Source organism: Acyrthosiphon pisum, chromosome A3, assembly GCF_005508785.2.
Source record: "Acyrthosiphon pisum isolate AL4f chromosome A3, pea_aphid_22Mar2018_4r6ur, whole genome shotgun sequence".
In the NCBI taxonomy this organism is placed as follows: domain Eukaryota; kingdom Metazoa; phylum Arthropoda; class Insecta; order Hemiptera; family Aphididae; genus Acyrthosiphon; species Acyrthosiphon pisum.
The window spans coordinates 26,879,541-26,897,304 of NC_042496.1; the positions used below are offsets into that span (position 1 = coordinate 26,879,541).

Sequence of the window (17,764 nt, forward strand, 5' to 3'; positions counted from 1 at the left end):
TTTTCTATTAGATGATATGTTTGTTTGTGTTAATTGGCAATGCAAAATAATGAATTCACATTAAACAAAAGAAAATATTTTAATAAGTTATTCTAACTAATTGATCATTACGATTTTTTTCTCGACAATTTGGAAAATAAAAATGTATAGTAAAATACATGATTTGGTTTGGTATGTATATAAAAAAAAAACCACATGTAAATAATTATAATAATAATAATTTTCTCTCGTATAAAAATTAAAAACTCCATGGTGAGATTAATTGACAAGTTACAACTAACAAAAACCATGATGAAACACAATATAATATTGATTGATTTATATAGTAATCATACACTTAAGTTAATGTAACTCTGGATAAAATGCAAGGTACCTAAATGCTTTAGTAAATTGCTATCTTTGGTTTCTCGCGTTTCAAAACATATTGATATTTTTTCTCCCAATCGGTTAATAGTTCATCAAATAATCGAATCCTATAATAATTAAAACTAACGATTACAGTTAATATATTTAATGATCGTGTTTCGATTCACTTGGTAATATCATATCTTAACTCTTAGTACCCATAATTATTATTTTATTTCCATATTATGAACAATGAAAAAAAAAAATCGTGATGCAGAAAATTTGGCCTACCAGTTATATTATATATTGGTTACAGTTTATAAGATGGCGTTAAAAATACTTAAATCATGCATTAGGTATTTGGTTTTTTTTCAAGTTAATATTTTTAACATTTCCCTATCTATATATATTATTTTTTAACAAATAATATTAGTAGGTATACCTACACCTAATAATATAGTTGAACTTAAACTTAAATTCAACTTTTAAACCGACTTACTAGGGTTTTGCACCCGAATTAATTAGAACTCTTAATACCCATAGTAACCCCAACAGTCTCGAGTGACACACTAACATAAACAGCAACAAACCTAAATCAAATACCATGGTCAACGCAAACTTGAAAATATTAGTACTTATCTAATAGTCTCTGAAACTCTTGGCAGCGTTGTACATCATCATACTTTGATATTATTTTGATATATTATAGTTTTTGCAAAATATACCATCTACTTCGATTAGTCAGAACATTTTTAAATGCACCCAAAACATAAAAACCATTATTGAATTCGTAATGATACGTTTTACATAATGGGTAGTTTTTCAGTTTTTAATAATATTTTGTTGCATAAAATGCCATAATAGAGATATTTCGACAGAAATTGGCGTATATTAATTATAATTAATATATTGGCCAAAAAGTTCACATTTACGTCTTATATAACGTCTTATATAGTGTGTGTTGGGCGCAGTGGCGTCGAAGTTTTTAAAATGTGGTCGGGAAATTTCAAAACTTTGCGGCCTCAACATCATAATTATTTAATATAGTGGCACCCTAATATACATTTACTTACAATCATGGCTTGAATATACTCATGCTTATAATAAAGTTATTTTCAAAAAACAAGTTGGGCCATGACCACTGACGCCATACATAATGTTATATTTACGATTTATTAGTGTACATTAGGTAATCTCAAAATAATTTTATCATTTATCGTTAGTGTTTTAAATCAGCAAACATGTTAAAAAATGGTCTAGAATCTATTTAGCTAATTTTGTTTTTAATCGAAAAAAACATTATATAATAACAAATAATTGACACTATTGTGAGTTAAATCGATACAATATATAATATATATACAAAATAATATATCAAACATAAGTCATTAATAGTAAATAGCAAAACAAAAAGGTTAGCTGATATATTATAAAACAATTTAGGTACTATCTGTAAGTTTTCAATAGATATTCGCTGGATATTATATTATATACGTATGTAGTTGTCTGAGCCCACTCTGAGGTACCTAAGTGAATTTATTCCGAGTGCATAATTTTAAGGAGTCCGTAAAGTAATAAAATCAATAAAAACATATTTTTAATAAATTTAGTTGAAGTACTGGGGAATATAATTTGAGTGGCACAGGTAGAATGTGGTATGAAACTGTAGTCTGCGAAAACACAAATTTAAAAAATATTGTACCAAAAATAATTTCCTGTTTTCCCCGTTAATAAAAATCTATATCGAAACTTACGATATATTGTATAAAATCGATGAGCGACCATTACCGGTGTTGTTACATCGACAGAATTAACTGATTTATGTGAATATGAATATTATTGTAAGCATAAAAGGTTAAATATGAATAAGTTAAAAAGTTGCTTTTATCGTGCTGGTTGAAATTTGTAATGAGGTATATGGTAGACGTTAAAATATTGTAAAATATCATAAAAAAATGCATGACAAAAAACGTAGCTAAAGTTGACGGTAAGAAATGTATATAAAATTGTATCGCTGAGAAAAATGGTCGAGATAATCAAGTAAACAATTTGATTTTATAGTGTCTGGTAATATTTATGTACAATTTTCCATAATTTGTTTGCTCAAATAAAATAACTGTGTCAGACATGTAAATCATGGGGAATTATAAATACCTAGCTGGTTGTTCTAAGCGCAGAAAAAAGGTAATGAATTGGTTATGGGATTTCACTACCTGTTGCAATTTATAAGAATCAAGGACCCCACATACATTTTCATAGTAAAAAATCAGTTTTATATAACGTTAACATTATAAAAAATGTATAAAGTGAATCAAATCCAAGTTGTGTAATCGTTTGTATTTAAGTATTAAAATATATTATAAAGAATACAATGATTTATTAGTATGTGTTTTGAGCTTATGCATAAGAATTAATTTTTATTTACTATTACCAATCGTATCATACTTAGTGTCATTCCATCATTCATGTAACTTGTTGGTTTTATGAATATAAAAATATTAAATCTAAAAACTAATCTTTATAAGTTACTTATGGTATCGTTATATCAATTAGGTAGTCAATTTGTTTTGAACATTTAATGCATACATTATTGTCAAGAAGAAGTCATCGTCCTCAAATATTTGATTTAATATTTTAAACAGTAGGTAGGTATATATTACCCATTGTTTTGTGCATATAGGTATATTTTATAGTAAGTTAACTATGCCTTTTTATTTGAATATAGTTACTCTGAACAGTGATCAGCGTAAACACATTTAAGCGATATTTGACAGAACTCATTAAATAATAACAACAATTTATATTTTTTGGATTATTAATTGTATGACCTTCAACTTGTACTAAATTATGATAAGGCATTTTAATCTTATTTAATAATGATTAACGGCACATAAAATACAAAACTTACCCCATCCGATAGCCATATATGTTCGCAATCGCACTCTGTCTGTAAAAAATGTATCTACGACCAATATAAATAAATACATCCCTGAAAACCGATTCATTAGGTATTAAAATCGTGTAAATATTTTATGCATACATTTAATTTATGAGTTTTGAAGTTAATTTTGACCACGGTAGTCATTTAATCAACAAAAACAAAATGCACACATAAATAAATAAAACAAATAATAATACACGGTTGTGTCTCTTGAGTGTACGTGTGTTATTTTAGGATTAGTGATAATAATTTAATTTATATTACGATATTTACCTTCGATAAACGCCCAAAAATAATTTGTCATGGTGAAATAGTAAAGTGGTAACACCAACAAAGCACATTTAAATGTCCCCGTGTCGGTCAAATTCTGTAAAATAAACATTTTTCTGATTAAAACAATTAAAGTATTAACATTTTTTATATAGAGGTATATAAATATTTACTCTAATTAAAATTATTTCGTAATTTTATTTGATTTTATCAAATATATTATATATGATGGTCATATAATATATTATAGTTATTACTTATAAACTTATAATTATAATATATAGAATGATACAATTTTAATCTTAGCGCAGAAATGAGATTTATCTATTATTAGCATTCCAGAATATCAATAGGTATTAAAAAATAATCTTTAACCTTCAAAATTAACAGTACTCAGTTATCAATATTATAGATTTTTTTTTAAATATACCTATATAATAATAATAGAAGTGTTTATATAATGTGTAAATTGGCCCGCTCAGTACAAACGATTTGACCACTTTGCATTATATGATGTACCAGAACGATTATATTTTCGATAATACTAATTTCTGTAGGTGTTAATACATTATATTGTGATAGGTAGTTTTCATTGGATAAAAATATAAAATATAATTTTTTTCCCATGATACGGTACTTTAAATTAGTATAATATTATAATCAAGTTTAAGTCTATAGGTATGTAATATGTATATATCATATACCAACATTAACTTAGTGCAGCGACAAACAAAGTGGTATTCGGAGTCCAGACATATCATAATATATTACGACCGGTTGTTCTTACTATTATCATGAATTTTTATTATTTTAATTATGGTAATGTTCAAGAAATGCTTATAATTTTATTCATATCGATATAGGCTCTAATCAGATATTCATATCATAGTTTTTATTATCATGCAAATTTATTTATTATTTTTAAAATAGGTATTATAAATTACATCTGTTTGATCATTGCAATTTTTTAAAATTGTTAAACATTTAGGTAGGTATAACCTTTATTATCATAATGACTTATTATTGTACAAAATAGTTTTTATTTCGAATACTATTAGTATTAATACTAATATTTGAAATATATATTTTAATTTTAATTATACACATTGAGCTTAATACAATAGATATAATAATTTATCATAAACCTTGAAAATGTATTTTCTTCAATAAGCAAAATTTGTTTGAAAAGTTATTATTAAATTTTTAATACATTTTCGTTTCACGACATTATCAAATTAAAGTGTAATTATTTTAAACAACTTTACGAACGCATTACGAGTATTTTGGACTTTGATTTAGAAAATTAAATAGGTTATATCACAAAATACAGATTAATTAATTGTATACATACAGTGTAGTTAAGTATCCACATGATGCCTGCTAATAAGTACGATGCCATCAAATTCGAGTGGATTTTGTTACGCAAACATTTAAGTTCTCTATGGAATAATAATATACAAAAGACACAGGATTATAAATATTATTGTTCGATAAAGTAGCTCGTTTGTATTGTACTTCTCACTTAAATCGGCAGAATACAAAAATGGCCAGTGATGTCATTATCAATGACAAACAATGACCAGCTATATACAAATAAATGATTGTATCAACAGTGCCTTCTTCATCGTATGTCACTGCTTTTGGTTCACCAAGAATCGTGCAGTCGTTAAAATCGGTTAGGCCCCAAGTATTGTTCTCGTAGCATATCCGACTTGCATTTTCTAAATAATAATTAAAAATAAAAATAATAATTATATAATATTGTTCCACAGTATTTTTCCACATTTATAGCTATAGTTAGTTTATATTGACTATCTTTATTAGTTAAAAATTACTTTGAATTTTCATACAAAAAATATAAAATCCTCTCTGCATGCTAAACATTTTTAATTGTGTTTGTTGGCCAACACTAAGAACCCACTTTACAACGTAAAAGTCGTAACTCAAATTGCCAGAAAAGACAGTCGTCAAGGGTATTAAATATTAACAGAAAATTAAGACTCTCTAAGTTATTAGCAAAACTAAAATCTGACTAAACTGAAAATCAATCCAAAAATGAAATATATTAAAAATTCCGGAGAAAATAGCATAAATTATATATTACCATAACTACCTTATGTATTTACAAGGAACCAACAGATGAATCTTAAGATGAATACCAGAACAAAGGTTCTCCCATAGATAGGAAGGTTTTAACTTATATCATATTCAAAAATAGAAAAGGTATGATGGATCCATAAAACATTCGTAACATCGTCCAAGAAAAATATTATTTTAGTTTGAATAGATTATATAGATCAGATATCGAGTATAAAATATGGTATTTTGAATTTCAAAAAAAAATTTCACAATTTAATCAATTCCTCTAATCTATACCAAGTATAAAACACCTGTCGGTTCAATTAGAAAATAATTTTAGGAATATAAAATTGATGTTACTTTCTAAATATAATATCATAAGCCACTACTGTCTGAGTGAAGTAAGACGAATGATTTACATGATAATATCTTGTTTCGTTTATATTATTACTCTCAACAGTTTACTAAAAATCGTGTCCAAACTAAGTACATATTTGTCGGAAAAATACGTTTCTAATTTGCCCTCACGAGCAGTAACATAATCAAATGAATCCTGGTCAGAACGTGGTCTTAGAAATTTGTTGCAAATTGATAATACAATTAAATTTCTGAATACCTAGACATTATTTATTCAAAAAAAAAATCGCGTCTAAAATAGTTTTTGTGGGAAATAAATGGGATAACTATGTTATTATAAAATATAATTTAAATGGATGTATAATTTTGTACGTAACTGTTTTAGAATTTGTGCCAAATAGTATATAATTTCGACGTATACCAGAAACAATTCCCTTTTATTGTGTAATAATAATTAAATCCTTTTATTAAACATTTTTTATGTTACCCATAAAATCTAAATGCTCTTTTCCATAGTTTTAAAAGTGTCTGAAGCGCTGGTACATAATATGAAACTTTCATAAAGAGTTCTGAGAATAGGTATCCATTTATACTGTATAATTGTAACCTACGTTGTCACTGTTTAATAGACGTATCTAAGTTTTGTTGCCTTGATTTTTCTATTTTTTACATTACACTTTTTAGAAATGTGTTCAATTTATAAAAAAAAGTTGAATCTACTCCACAAATAGATACGTGCCGTATGTTTTGCTAATTGCCAATTGGTATTCTAAATCAATGAATTAATCAATGAGAGATAGATACAATTAATAATAGTTGTAATATTTTTGAAAGAGTATAGGTTAACAGACATACGAAATATTCATATTGTACACATATAATATTATAATGGTGTGTATAATTTGTTGAACTAATTTATATTTATTATTTCAGCTACTCAAAGACATCATTATTTTTTATGGTGACTATATTTATGATCATGAATACGTACGAAATTATTTTGACAAACACACAGCATTTTTAATTACCGTATCCGGTTTATTCGTCTCAATGTCAGAAGTAGGAATACCGAATAGGTACTGAATACGTAGCATACAAATACAAATATCACGACGTCACATAGTTGGATAATGTATAACAACATCATAAAAGCAGTTTTCGAACAACAACAAAAAAAACTCACTCATGACGCTGAATAAAATCTTACATACAATTTTATTAATATATAGGTAATATATAGTAAAATATAACGTGGTTTGGTGTACCGCGGTGGTTGCATTCAATCACGAAACGTGTTCTGAGTGCCAGCACCAGTCGGTGTCACTATTTCATGGGTGACCACCCGAATTTTTGGTGGCAAATCCTTGCCCCCTACAAAAATCTAATGACCATAATTGCCCGGCTTAATATCAATACAAAAAAAAAAATAGTATGCTATTAATATTTTTAGTAGTCTCAAATAAGCCTTTATGGTTAAATAGCCTAATAATAGGTATTTAAAGATTATATAAAAGTATTATTTTATAGGACAATCAAAATTAAATAAAACAAAAATACTCCACAAATTGTTCAGTATAATCAGACTATTATATATTGTTTTAATATTATTAATACCTATAAACGTAAATACTTGGAAACAAATTGTAAAATGTTGAGCAAATAATTTTAAAAAAATGATCCTAGACAAGATATTACAGTTTAATTTCTGTTATTTTCAAATATTATTTGTTTTTGAGTCCATCAATAATAACCGTTTATTAGTGCATACCAAGAAATATATTTATTGCTTTTTAACATAAATATTATTATGAGTGTGACGTGCTTATTTTTAATATACTGGTTCCGTGAGAAATAATTTATACAACGATATACTTTATTGCATTTATGAGCAGGGGCGTAATTATGAGGGGGATTAGGGGGATAGATCCCCCAAAACTTTTTTTTTACTACTAACATTTTGATCAAAGTATTGGTAATGAATATTAATGTTTGCTAAAAACGTATATCCCCCAAACCAAATTCCTAATTACGCCACTGTAATTATGAGGTATATACTATGTATCGTGAATCAAAATACAATAAAAGTACCGGGGGACGGAGTGGCCGAGCAGACTAAGGCATCGGTTGCGATGCGCACCGACGCCGGTTCGAAACAGGCCACGGGCGGCATTATTCTTGGGGCAGTCACGGTGTCCGGAGAGAGATGCCGCCAGCCCCTACCCGGGCATTGCAGAAACCTACGGGTGCCCAACTTGAAATTCTGCCAAACCTAAAAACGTGTTTCAACCAACCGTTATCCAACCATCCCCCCCATACAAAAACATCAAAACAGTTAATGACCATAGTTGCCGGGATTAAGTTCAATAAAAAGAAATATAAGTACCTAGTACTTACCCAATATAGCATAACATCACTTACATGTATTAAGTTATAAATATTCCTTACCTACTGCCTTACCTTCAAATATTTAATGATAAAATGTGAAAATTTCACAGCGGAAATATTTTAGTTAAATAAAAACCTGTCAACATGTATGTTAGGTACAATTTATAAGTATAAACCAGTAAAAAAATTTAAGTTATTTTTGAACAGAAAAAAATTAATACTAAAACCGATGTTTGCTAAACAAAATTGAAGACATGAATACCTAGTTTTTTTGGTTTTCATATTTTTTTGCACGTTGGTGATTGGTGAAAGTTAATTATTGTATTCTTTTATTTTGAGGAATAAATCTTTTTAACATGATTAATTGAGTAATCTGTATTTGTATGATATTCTAAGTTTATCGGGTCCAGCGAAAATATTTTAGCGGTTATAATATAATAATATGTTAATAAATATTTAATTAATATTATTTTACCAGGTTCGTTATTTACTTACTAGTTGTATCATATAAAATTCCTCTGAGCTCTTGAAAACATGGCTGATATACGATTACACCAGCCGGTGTAGGAGGCCAACATATCAGTGAATCTGATGATGCATTACACCCGTTTATCCAACGATCATCCCATTCGTACCAAGACCTGCATTTCAGAGCAGCCTAAAAAGTAGGTATTCATCAATAGAAATTATTACATTTTATATTGAATTATCATAATATAATCACCTTACTATCTAGAATTTGTAGGATAAAGTGGACATTTTATTAAATGTCAGCCACCCACTTATAATAAACCTATTATCGTTTAATTTTTGGATAATGGAAAATATAAAAATTCTTACTTCTTCGTTCGGTGACCAAGTTTCATTGAAATAATCCATACTGATTTCTCATGCTGAAATTGATTATGGATATCAAAAATAAATATTATCTTTGCGTTTTAATTTTCTGAAAAAAAAAACCCATTTATTCTGTTAAATTAATTGTAGTTTGACAAGGATGTTACAATGTATACAAAACGTCGAAACCCGATTATTAATGGAAGGTATATAAATATTTTTTTTCAAATCTACTATAATATATAAATCCAATGTATTATACATACGTATATTGAATACATAAAATATACCATAATAAGTATACTAAATATTTAAGAGGCAAACCGTTTAATCAACAAAGATAATCCACAGTGACTTTATCACGGTGCACCTGAAAAACTAAATGTACAGAAGGCAGTGAATCCTTCTCATAAATCAACGTCATAAATATAATTTACTTATCGCTCAGCCATAATAATATTATTTCTAAGGTTTTGATTTTACTCATATGGCCTAACTTACAGCTGGTGTCATAGCTTAACTTATTTAATATTTTAATTATAATTTCATTAAGTCATAGTGTTTATAAATATATAAAGACAAATTAAATTACAATATTAATACAAATACATTATAATATTATACATACTTCCAATATGAATATACTTTGGTAATTAAAAGTTTGAATTTAGTTAGGTAAGTATAAAATACTACTTTACAAGATATTCATAAGATGTAAACATGATAATAAATAATTCATATAGCAACTGAATATATAGTACAAGCTCGTTGACAATATACCTATAGGCTATTTTATACTAGTTGAATGTACCTATATTATAATGTGTGTCTTGGCAAAGCACATAAACATGAAAATAACATATAATACTATGATTCGTAACAGGTAACTTATAAGTTTAATAACAATATACCTACCTAGTAATTATACTGACTTCGAGATGATGAAAATAATATAACGATTTAATTTGTACCTTACACTAAATTATATAATGATCTCGTTCATAACTTTAAAAGAAAATTATCTACAGCCAATATAAATTTTTTTTATATTTAAAGATACAGATATTGAAGAGAAAAATGCATATTGTATAAATGCATCTCTCGCCAATGAGCATATCTAACCATAATAGAATAACAATAGAACTCGCAATGTCACATTTCTGATGGTTAAACTACACTGTTATGAGAGAAAAACAATATTATAACATGTCATTTTTAAAGTAAATTTTAATATTGTTAAAAATGTATCTATTTTTATACCGTTAATTGGATAGTAACACAAAACTGTCTATTACCTAAAAAATATCACTGAAGTTTTAGTTGTTACGAGGGGCGTATTTAGAAATGTCTTATGGGGTGGGGGGAGGGAAACAAAAGCAAAAACTTAAAATTATACATAGTTATAACTCATATTTTCTATCTGAAAATAATGCAATAAAAAAGTATGAAATTCTGTGAATGGGTGGGGTATGGGCCCCATGTACTCCCTTTAAATATGATTTTTACGTTACCTATAAGGAACTATAACAGATTTTATACATGTAATAAATTATACTGTATAATATTTTGAAGTAAGTGCTAGTAGCGATAATTTACTGCCTGTAACTAATTTAGTTTATGAGTTTATGACAAAAGCTAATTAAATACGTAGAACAAAGACATAGTAAGGTTGGAAATTTGTAATATAAAAATGATAGGGATGTGATATTAATGCAAATCCAAGTGCAACATGAGCCAAGTTTCTAGTTGCAACTCAATTTTTTTTTAAATTGTATCTAGAAAATGTATTGCTGAAGTCGCTAAATCATTTTTGAAGATGTTATAGATACTAAAAACATACAACAGTATAGTTACCAAATAGATAGAAAATAATAGTAAATCTATTTTCAAGTTAACAAAACAAAATTTAAATTTTGACGCAATTTGAACTGTAACTAGAAATGTAGTTACTTGAAGTGCAACTAGAAACGTAACTGAAAGGCGCAACTAGAATCGCCATTCAAAGTGCAACCAAAAACGCAGCTCGTGTTGCATCTTGAAGTGTCAAATGGCAACTTATAATAAATTTATTGGCTCATTTTTGAAACATAATTTTAGCATTTGGTGGTGGTCTATTAGCATTTCCGACGTCATTATAGATATAGCGGTATTTACACTCAACTTTTTTTTTTTATTTACACTTTTAACAACCTATGGTTTATGAGGGACCTTGTATTACATGTTCTAGTTTTATGACCAAGCGTAAAATTATTTATCAATGATGATTTTTAAAAAAAACTTAAAAAATCATAAATTTATCATCCCTATAAACGGCTTAGAAAGAATCAAACTTGGCATGAGAAATGGTCTTATTACAACATTAAATGAAAATGTAAAGTATCGTTATTCGTCTTAGAGTAACTAAAAAAATAAAATTTGCGTAAAAATGTCTATTTTAATTTTTTTCTTATTTTTTTTTTGTTTTTCCCTCCGTTTTTGAATAGTACTAAATAGTAATTAGTACTTTTAAGCTATTGATAAGTGATATTGTGCGAAATAGTAACCGGAATAAATTTAGCATAAGTTACCACCAATTGTTGTTTCTTGGTTAAAGTAACAAAAAAATTATTAACATCAAATCTAACAATAATTGAAAATCTTGCGATAGTGGGAAATGCAGCAAACAAATTAAACGAAGTTAAGGAGAATTCGGAGCTATAAGAAAAAATAAATTAAGCTACACACTCGATAAAAACATTGCTTTATAAAAAATTAAAACTATTAAAGATATTCTTCTGAATAAAAATGAAAATACGTCTGTAGGTATTGAATTAAGAACATATAATCAAGTATGAAATATGCCCAATTATCCTCGGTCGACGCTCCTTCAGCCACTACAAGTCAATTTTGTGACCTAACCGTCGAACATTCATAATTTAAAATCTCCATAATATAATATGTTTGTTGTATCTAATTGTTTCCAAGAAGACAACAATGAAGATGATTAGATGAATAATTATTAATTAACAAATACAATTTCATAAAAATGTATGTAATACACCTATAATATGGCTATATCTACAATAGTTACCTTTTGCCTTTTGTTCATGATCAAAAAATTAAATTAACTAATCGATTTTTTTGTAAGATATTTCATTTTTTTTTAATAAGTAGGTACAAATTTTGGCAAAAATAAGAACATACATATTTACACAATTTGACTTTTTTATTGCATAAAAATCCGCGCCCTGTTGATAAACAAGTAGGTACATGCAGTTCAGAATACCTGGGTGGGCAATGACCCCTTTTGCCTCCCCTGCGGGCGCCCATGCGTTTGGCGGAACCACATATCTGTATTTCATAGTATCAAACATTGCCCATTTGTGCCAAAAAAAATTAATTTGTATTGGGTATAGTCCTTCTGTGGCTGAGCAGAAAAAGTTATGTATATTATATATTAACAGCAGTTTTACATAAAATTTACTTCCATGTAAAATTTGCAGTAATAATTGTTTGATAATATTAACAATGTTGGGATATTATTACGTATGTACCTACTATAAAGTAAAAATGAATTACTTATAAAGATTAAATCTTTCAATCAAATATATAATTATTAAATAATAGGGAATTCAATTTTACACGATATTAATAAATAATTATTTTTTTTATTTTATATCTATAAAATAGTTATAGTATACTTTCCCCCCCCCCCCCATTATTATAGTTAATAACACACTTATATTTTATGTGTATCGGAATCATGAAATAAATTAACACTGAAAGTACCTAATTAAAAATTGGAGCATTTCGTTCACAGTAAATGTATATAGAAACAGGTTGTATTCATTAAACTTTAGTAATTGACTACTCAGAATCTCACAGTACATTAAATGTTAATTCTCAGGAGATCTACTACAGACGTACACTCGAAGTTGATTTTTCACTTGATGTAGTAAGTGTATAGGTATTGTTCAAAAGTAAGCAATGTAGTGAATTATAGTGAATTTATAAAGCAAATGTATTCGATGGAATGATTTTGAGAATATTTACGTACAAGCATTTAGCAACGATGAAATGTTAGGACTTAAGAAGGACTTAATGGTTAAAATGGAACGGAAAATGACAAACAAGTTGAGACCGTCATCACGATTTGTCAAAAGTTGAATCTAAAAAGTAATGGTTTGCTGGCAATCGTTTACGCAACAAGTTATTTTTATGTTATGGGCTGGTAGTTATGTCTAATGGTTATCATAAAAACCCTTAAATTAATTATTTTATTTATTACTATAAATTAAACCCGTGTTTATTTTTAACAAAGCTTATTTTCAACAGAATAGTTTATTCATATTTTGTGTTTGGTTGTTTAGTATAAATTAAATATCAATCTTTACCCGCATCTGCTCGCTGCATGCTTTAACGCATTCACATATAATAAAATATAATTGTATTATTTGCGCACCCAAAATTATATTATATTGCTTAAGTTAATTTTGCTAATGTGAAAAACAAACAATTTTATAATTTTAAACAACAAATATTATTATTTTAATATAATATGTATTAAAAAACAAATTCATAAATATCAAAACATTTAATTTATCATATATGTTATGTCTAGGGAAAGTACCAATATAGTATCATAGTCCATAATAATATAATATTGGTCCATATAGAGAAGTGAGGCCCCAAGGAAATTTATTTTATTTGATTAGAACTGAGGAATTGACACGTGTCGTCTTAAAGCTGTTAAAGGTTATTCTATTTTGTGTGCATCAGAAGTTAACGTTAATTTAATAAATCACTACGGCCTAAAGCGTTGAATGTAGTCACAGCAAGAATATACAGAGGTTATGTGAAAATGCGGCTTTGTGCTTGTTTTAAGATAATGGGATTATGGCACATGTGAGATAATAATGAATATAATTTATAATATAATACCATAATTATGGCGGAATGTGTGAAAAGGCTGTTAGTTGAAAAATTCTTAAGAAAATAACACTTACAATGGGTAAATTAAATAGGCATTTAAGTATGTTTTTTTTTTTTTTTTTATTAAAACAATTATGAATTATGTTGATATTTTATTTTTTGAAATGTTTTATTAATATACATTATAATTTATCAATACTTATACTTTATGCCATAGAATGCTTCACCAAATAATTTAAATTGTAAAAGTTGTTAGATAGAATTGTACAGCTATCAAACAGATATTTTTCTGTTTAAATACAATTTAGCATTAAAAGGGTGATCATTTCTTTATTACCTAATTATATTAAGCCTGTAAATCATAAAATAATTTCATAACTCATACAATGCATATTTTCAGTATTAAATAAATTCGTTTAATCTTATTTTTTTGTAATGTTTAACAAAATAAAAACTTTGCAATTAAATACGAAATATCTCACACCTGTGATGCTTTATATTTTCATACGGCTATAGGTGACATTCAAATAAAATGAAAATAACAATGTTTATTTGAGGATATTTTTTCGTTAAAAATAAGGAATCACAACAATTTTTACCTAGGTATGTTATGGTATAAACACTAAACAGAGAATTTAATTAGTATACCTAGTCACATCAGTCATACAAATACAACATATAATATTAAATGAGTACCTACATGTTTCTTAAACATCAAAATCTTTGCTATGTAAAAATCAGTATTATAGTTTATTTAATGATTTACACATTTATACACAGCTCTATCACCTATCAAGGTTAAATTGTTAAAAACTGAAACTATAATTATATTATACCTAATATCATTTATATAACATCATAATGGTGGTTGATGGAGATTACAATGTATAATATAATATAGTACTTACATAAGCATAGAATTATAACTGTGGCCTGTGGGTGTGCTTATAAGAAAATAAAGGTATGTATGCACAAACACATAAAACACAATACATTTAGTTAACTTAGTGGAGAAGTCACGAGAGGTGGGGAATTTTAGTAACGAAGGTAGTGTAATGGTTAGGAAATACGGTTTAGTACTAGGTATATATTATGGAGCTAATCACGAAACCAAGTAAGGATGGTATACAACCACGCCATATTAAAAAATGAAGTGGAAGGGAGAAAATAAATGGAGCTGATGGAATTTTAGCTGAATAGTAATATTATACCTATTGGTGTGGCGTTAAGTTAAGCCAAAAACTTTCAGGTTTCTACCAACAGTGATATTAATATTATGATCAAAAGAATGAGGCATATAGACAAGATACTTGACGCGGGTACACGCTCGAGTGAAGAGCCAATAGCCATTAAGAGAAAACGTAATAGAGTTGAGCCGTAGAGTTGAACAACTCCAGCGACCAGCAGAAAGACATTACGTGACATTTCTCAAGATCAATCTACAGAAAAAGACAGTTAGTAGGGTAGCTGATTCTCATGTAGATTTTAGTATCGATGGAAAATAAAGAAACTATAGAATTATAAAAATATAAGGTAAAGATAGTTAACAAGATTAGACTACTGAGAGAATTGAGAAGAGGGTAATATGAGTGGACTTGATGGTCCACTTAAAGTATGCCTAAAGGTATGTTGGAGAGATTTGAAGTCGTTAAGGAATAATTAATGTTAGCTTATGTTTGTATATGAACATAATATGCCATGTAACTGTACTCATGTTTAGTTATAAGTAGTGGCTTAAAGATAAATAATTAAAATATACTCTTAAATTCAATATTTAAGAAAACTAATTTTAATGGGTATACTACACCTTTAATGTTTCCCATAGTTCGTTCTAAGTTAATATTTCTAATATTTTCTACGAACAAGGTGATAATAATCCACAGTATTCCATGTTTAAAATTTCGGATAAAATTGTTAAATATAATATAATAAAATATAATACAATTTACTTTTTAGACATTAAATATAAATAATTTTGTTTATTGAGTATTTAAAACCAATTTTCTTAATAAATATATTTTAAGATTATTATAGGCAGACATTCAAATTTAAAACAAATACATTATTAGTATATTTTATTTTTAAGCAAACAGAAATTGTATGTGTATCAAAACAATTTTATAAAGCGAAACATAAATAACAAAGTAACACTCATAAATTAATAAAATAATTGTTATAAATTATTATTATATTAAATCCGCGAACTGTTAAAATAAGTAGGAACTAGTGAATTCGCTTTGCTGTATAGTTCATTTCGAATGTTCCTAACATATAGGCGAAAATTAAGTTACATTTTTTTTTTTAAGCAAACCTGTGCTAATCTATGAACCCCACACTCGCCTTATTAGTTAAATCAAAGTTTTTTATTTTCATTTTAATATGTTGAAGATAATATGTTGGGTTTTTTTTAGACTAAATTGTCAAAATTTTAATTATGTACGATTCTTTTTTTTATCTCAATAATATAACAAAATTGATTTTGTTAAAAGCCGATGTTTCATAATTAATATTACGCAGCTCACTGTTTCTTGTTAGTTTCTACCAATTATTAAGAAATAAATATAAAATTATTTACTTTTTACTGCTTCAAAATAAAAACTTTTCTCCTCCACAAATCATTGATTGACAAAAAAAAACCACATTATTATAAAACTAATTTCTTAGGCCTTTTGCTTGGAATTTAATGTTTACTTCAAACTTTAAATAAAAATATTCCTCACAATATTGGAATTTTGAAGAGGGTAAATAGCAAAAGCCTATAATTATTCATATGGTACAAAAGTTAGAAAATTTTAATTTCAATTTACCACGTCTGTGGTACACATTTGAGGAATACGGACAGGTTGTTAAGTCTTAATCATAAATAAGCTGACTGTTTTTTAATATACATATTTTTATACAATTTGACTATCAATAGTGTCACGATAGTATGTACTTAAATTTAAAAATGTTAAAAGCATGGTTTTAATCGAGCTTCACTCAGAGCCAATTTTTTTTTAGTGCCATAATTTTTGTCATAATGAGCAAAATAAAACGAGATAGTTTTATAATAATCGTATAATATATGTTAACGAAATTCAAAATATTTCATGGAAAATAAACTGATTAATATTCGTATATCTTTCTTGTAATTGCATACTAAGTTGAAAAATTATAATCAGTTCATATTCGTATAATCATGTCGTTCGTTTATTGATCTAATAAATGAAATCACTAAGTTTGCCGTATTTTATAAATATTATATTGTAATATGTAATCATTGTTGAACAAAAATTAATAACATTTATGATGTTTCAGTTAATATTATAACATTCCACGCCATACATTGTTTGAATAAATTTGATATTCACATTTTACAAGAAAAGCATGTATTTTTATAGCCTTATAAATACCTGTATTATTATACATATGATATTTTGCTTTCGATGGAAGCTTAAAATAAAGGATAAAATATTTCAGTTCAACAACTTGGCTGCCAAGGTTTATTTTGAAAATTTCAATTGCCTGCCATGAGATTTTAGTTGAGATCTCAAACAATTACTAGTACTGAATATTGAGACTCCGTATGACATCTCACTGAAATCGATTTTAGTGAGATCTCCTACGGAGTCTCAATATTCGATACGTTTTCGTCGGATT

The 17,764-nt window shown here is 27.1% G+C and overlaps 1 protein-coding gene across 2 annotated transcripts in view; it reads right to left on the bottom strand.

The window, feature by feature from the left end:
* Window positions 1-17,764, bottom strand: part of LOC100166470 (diuretic hormone receptor) — a 54,218-nt gene that overhangs the window by 11,993 nt on the left and 24,461 nt on the right. For both annotated transcript variants that reach the window (XM_001944807.5, XM_016804918.2), the window contains 6 exons: window positions 9,218-9,323; window positions 8,873-9,035; window positions 5,079-5,277; window positions 4,908-4,995; window positions 3,560-3,653; window positions 3,254-3,334 (listed from right to left, as the gene is read on the bottom strand). In XM_001944807.5, coding sequence (XP_001944842.2) covers window positions 3,254-3,334; window positions 3,560-3,653; window positions 4,908-4,995; window positions 5,079-5,277; window positions 8,873-9,035; window positions 9,218-9,256 — 664 coding nt within the window. In that variant the 5' untranslated portion in view covers window positions 9,257-9,323. The remainder of the gene's footprint in view (window positions 1-3,253; window positions 3,335-3,559; window positions 3,654-4,907; window positions 4,996-5,078; window positions 5,278-8,872; window positions 9,036-9,217; window positions 9,324-17,764) is intronic.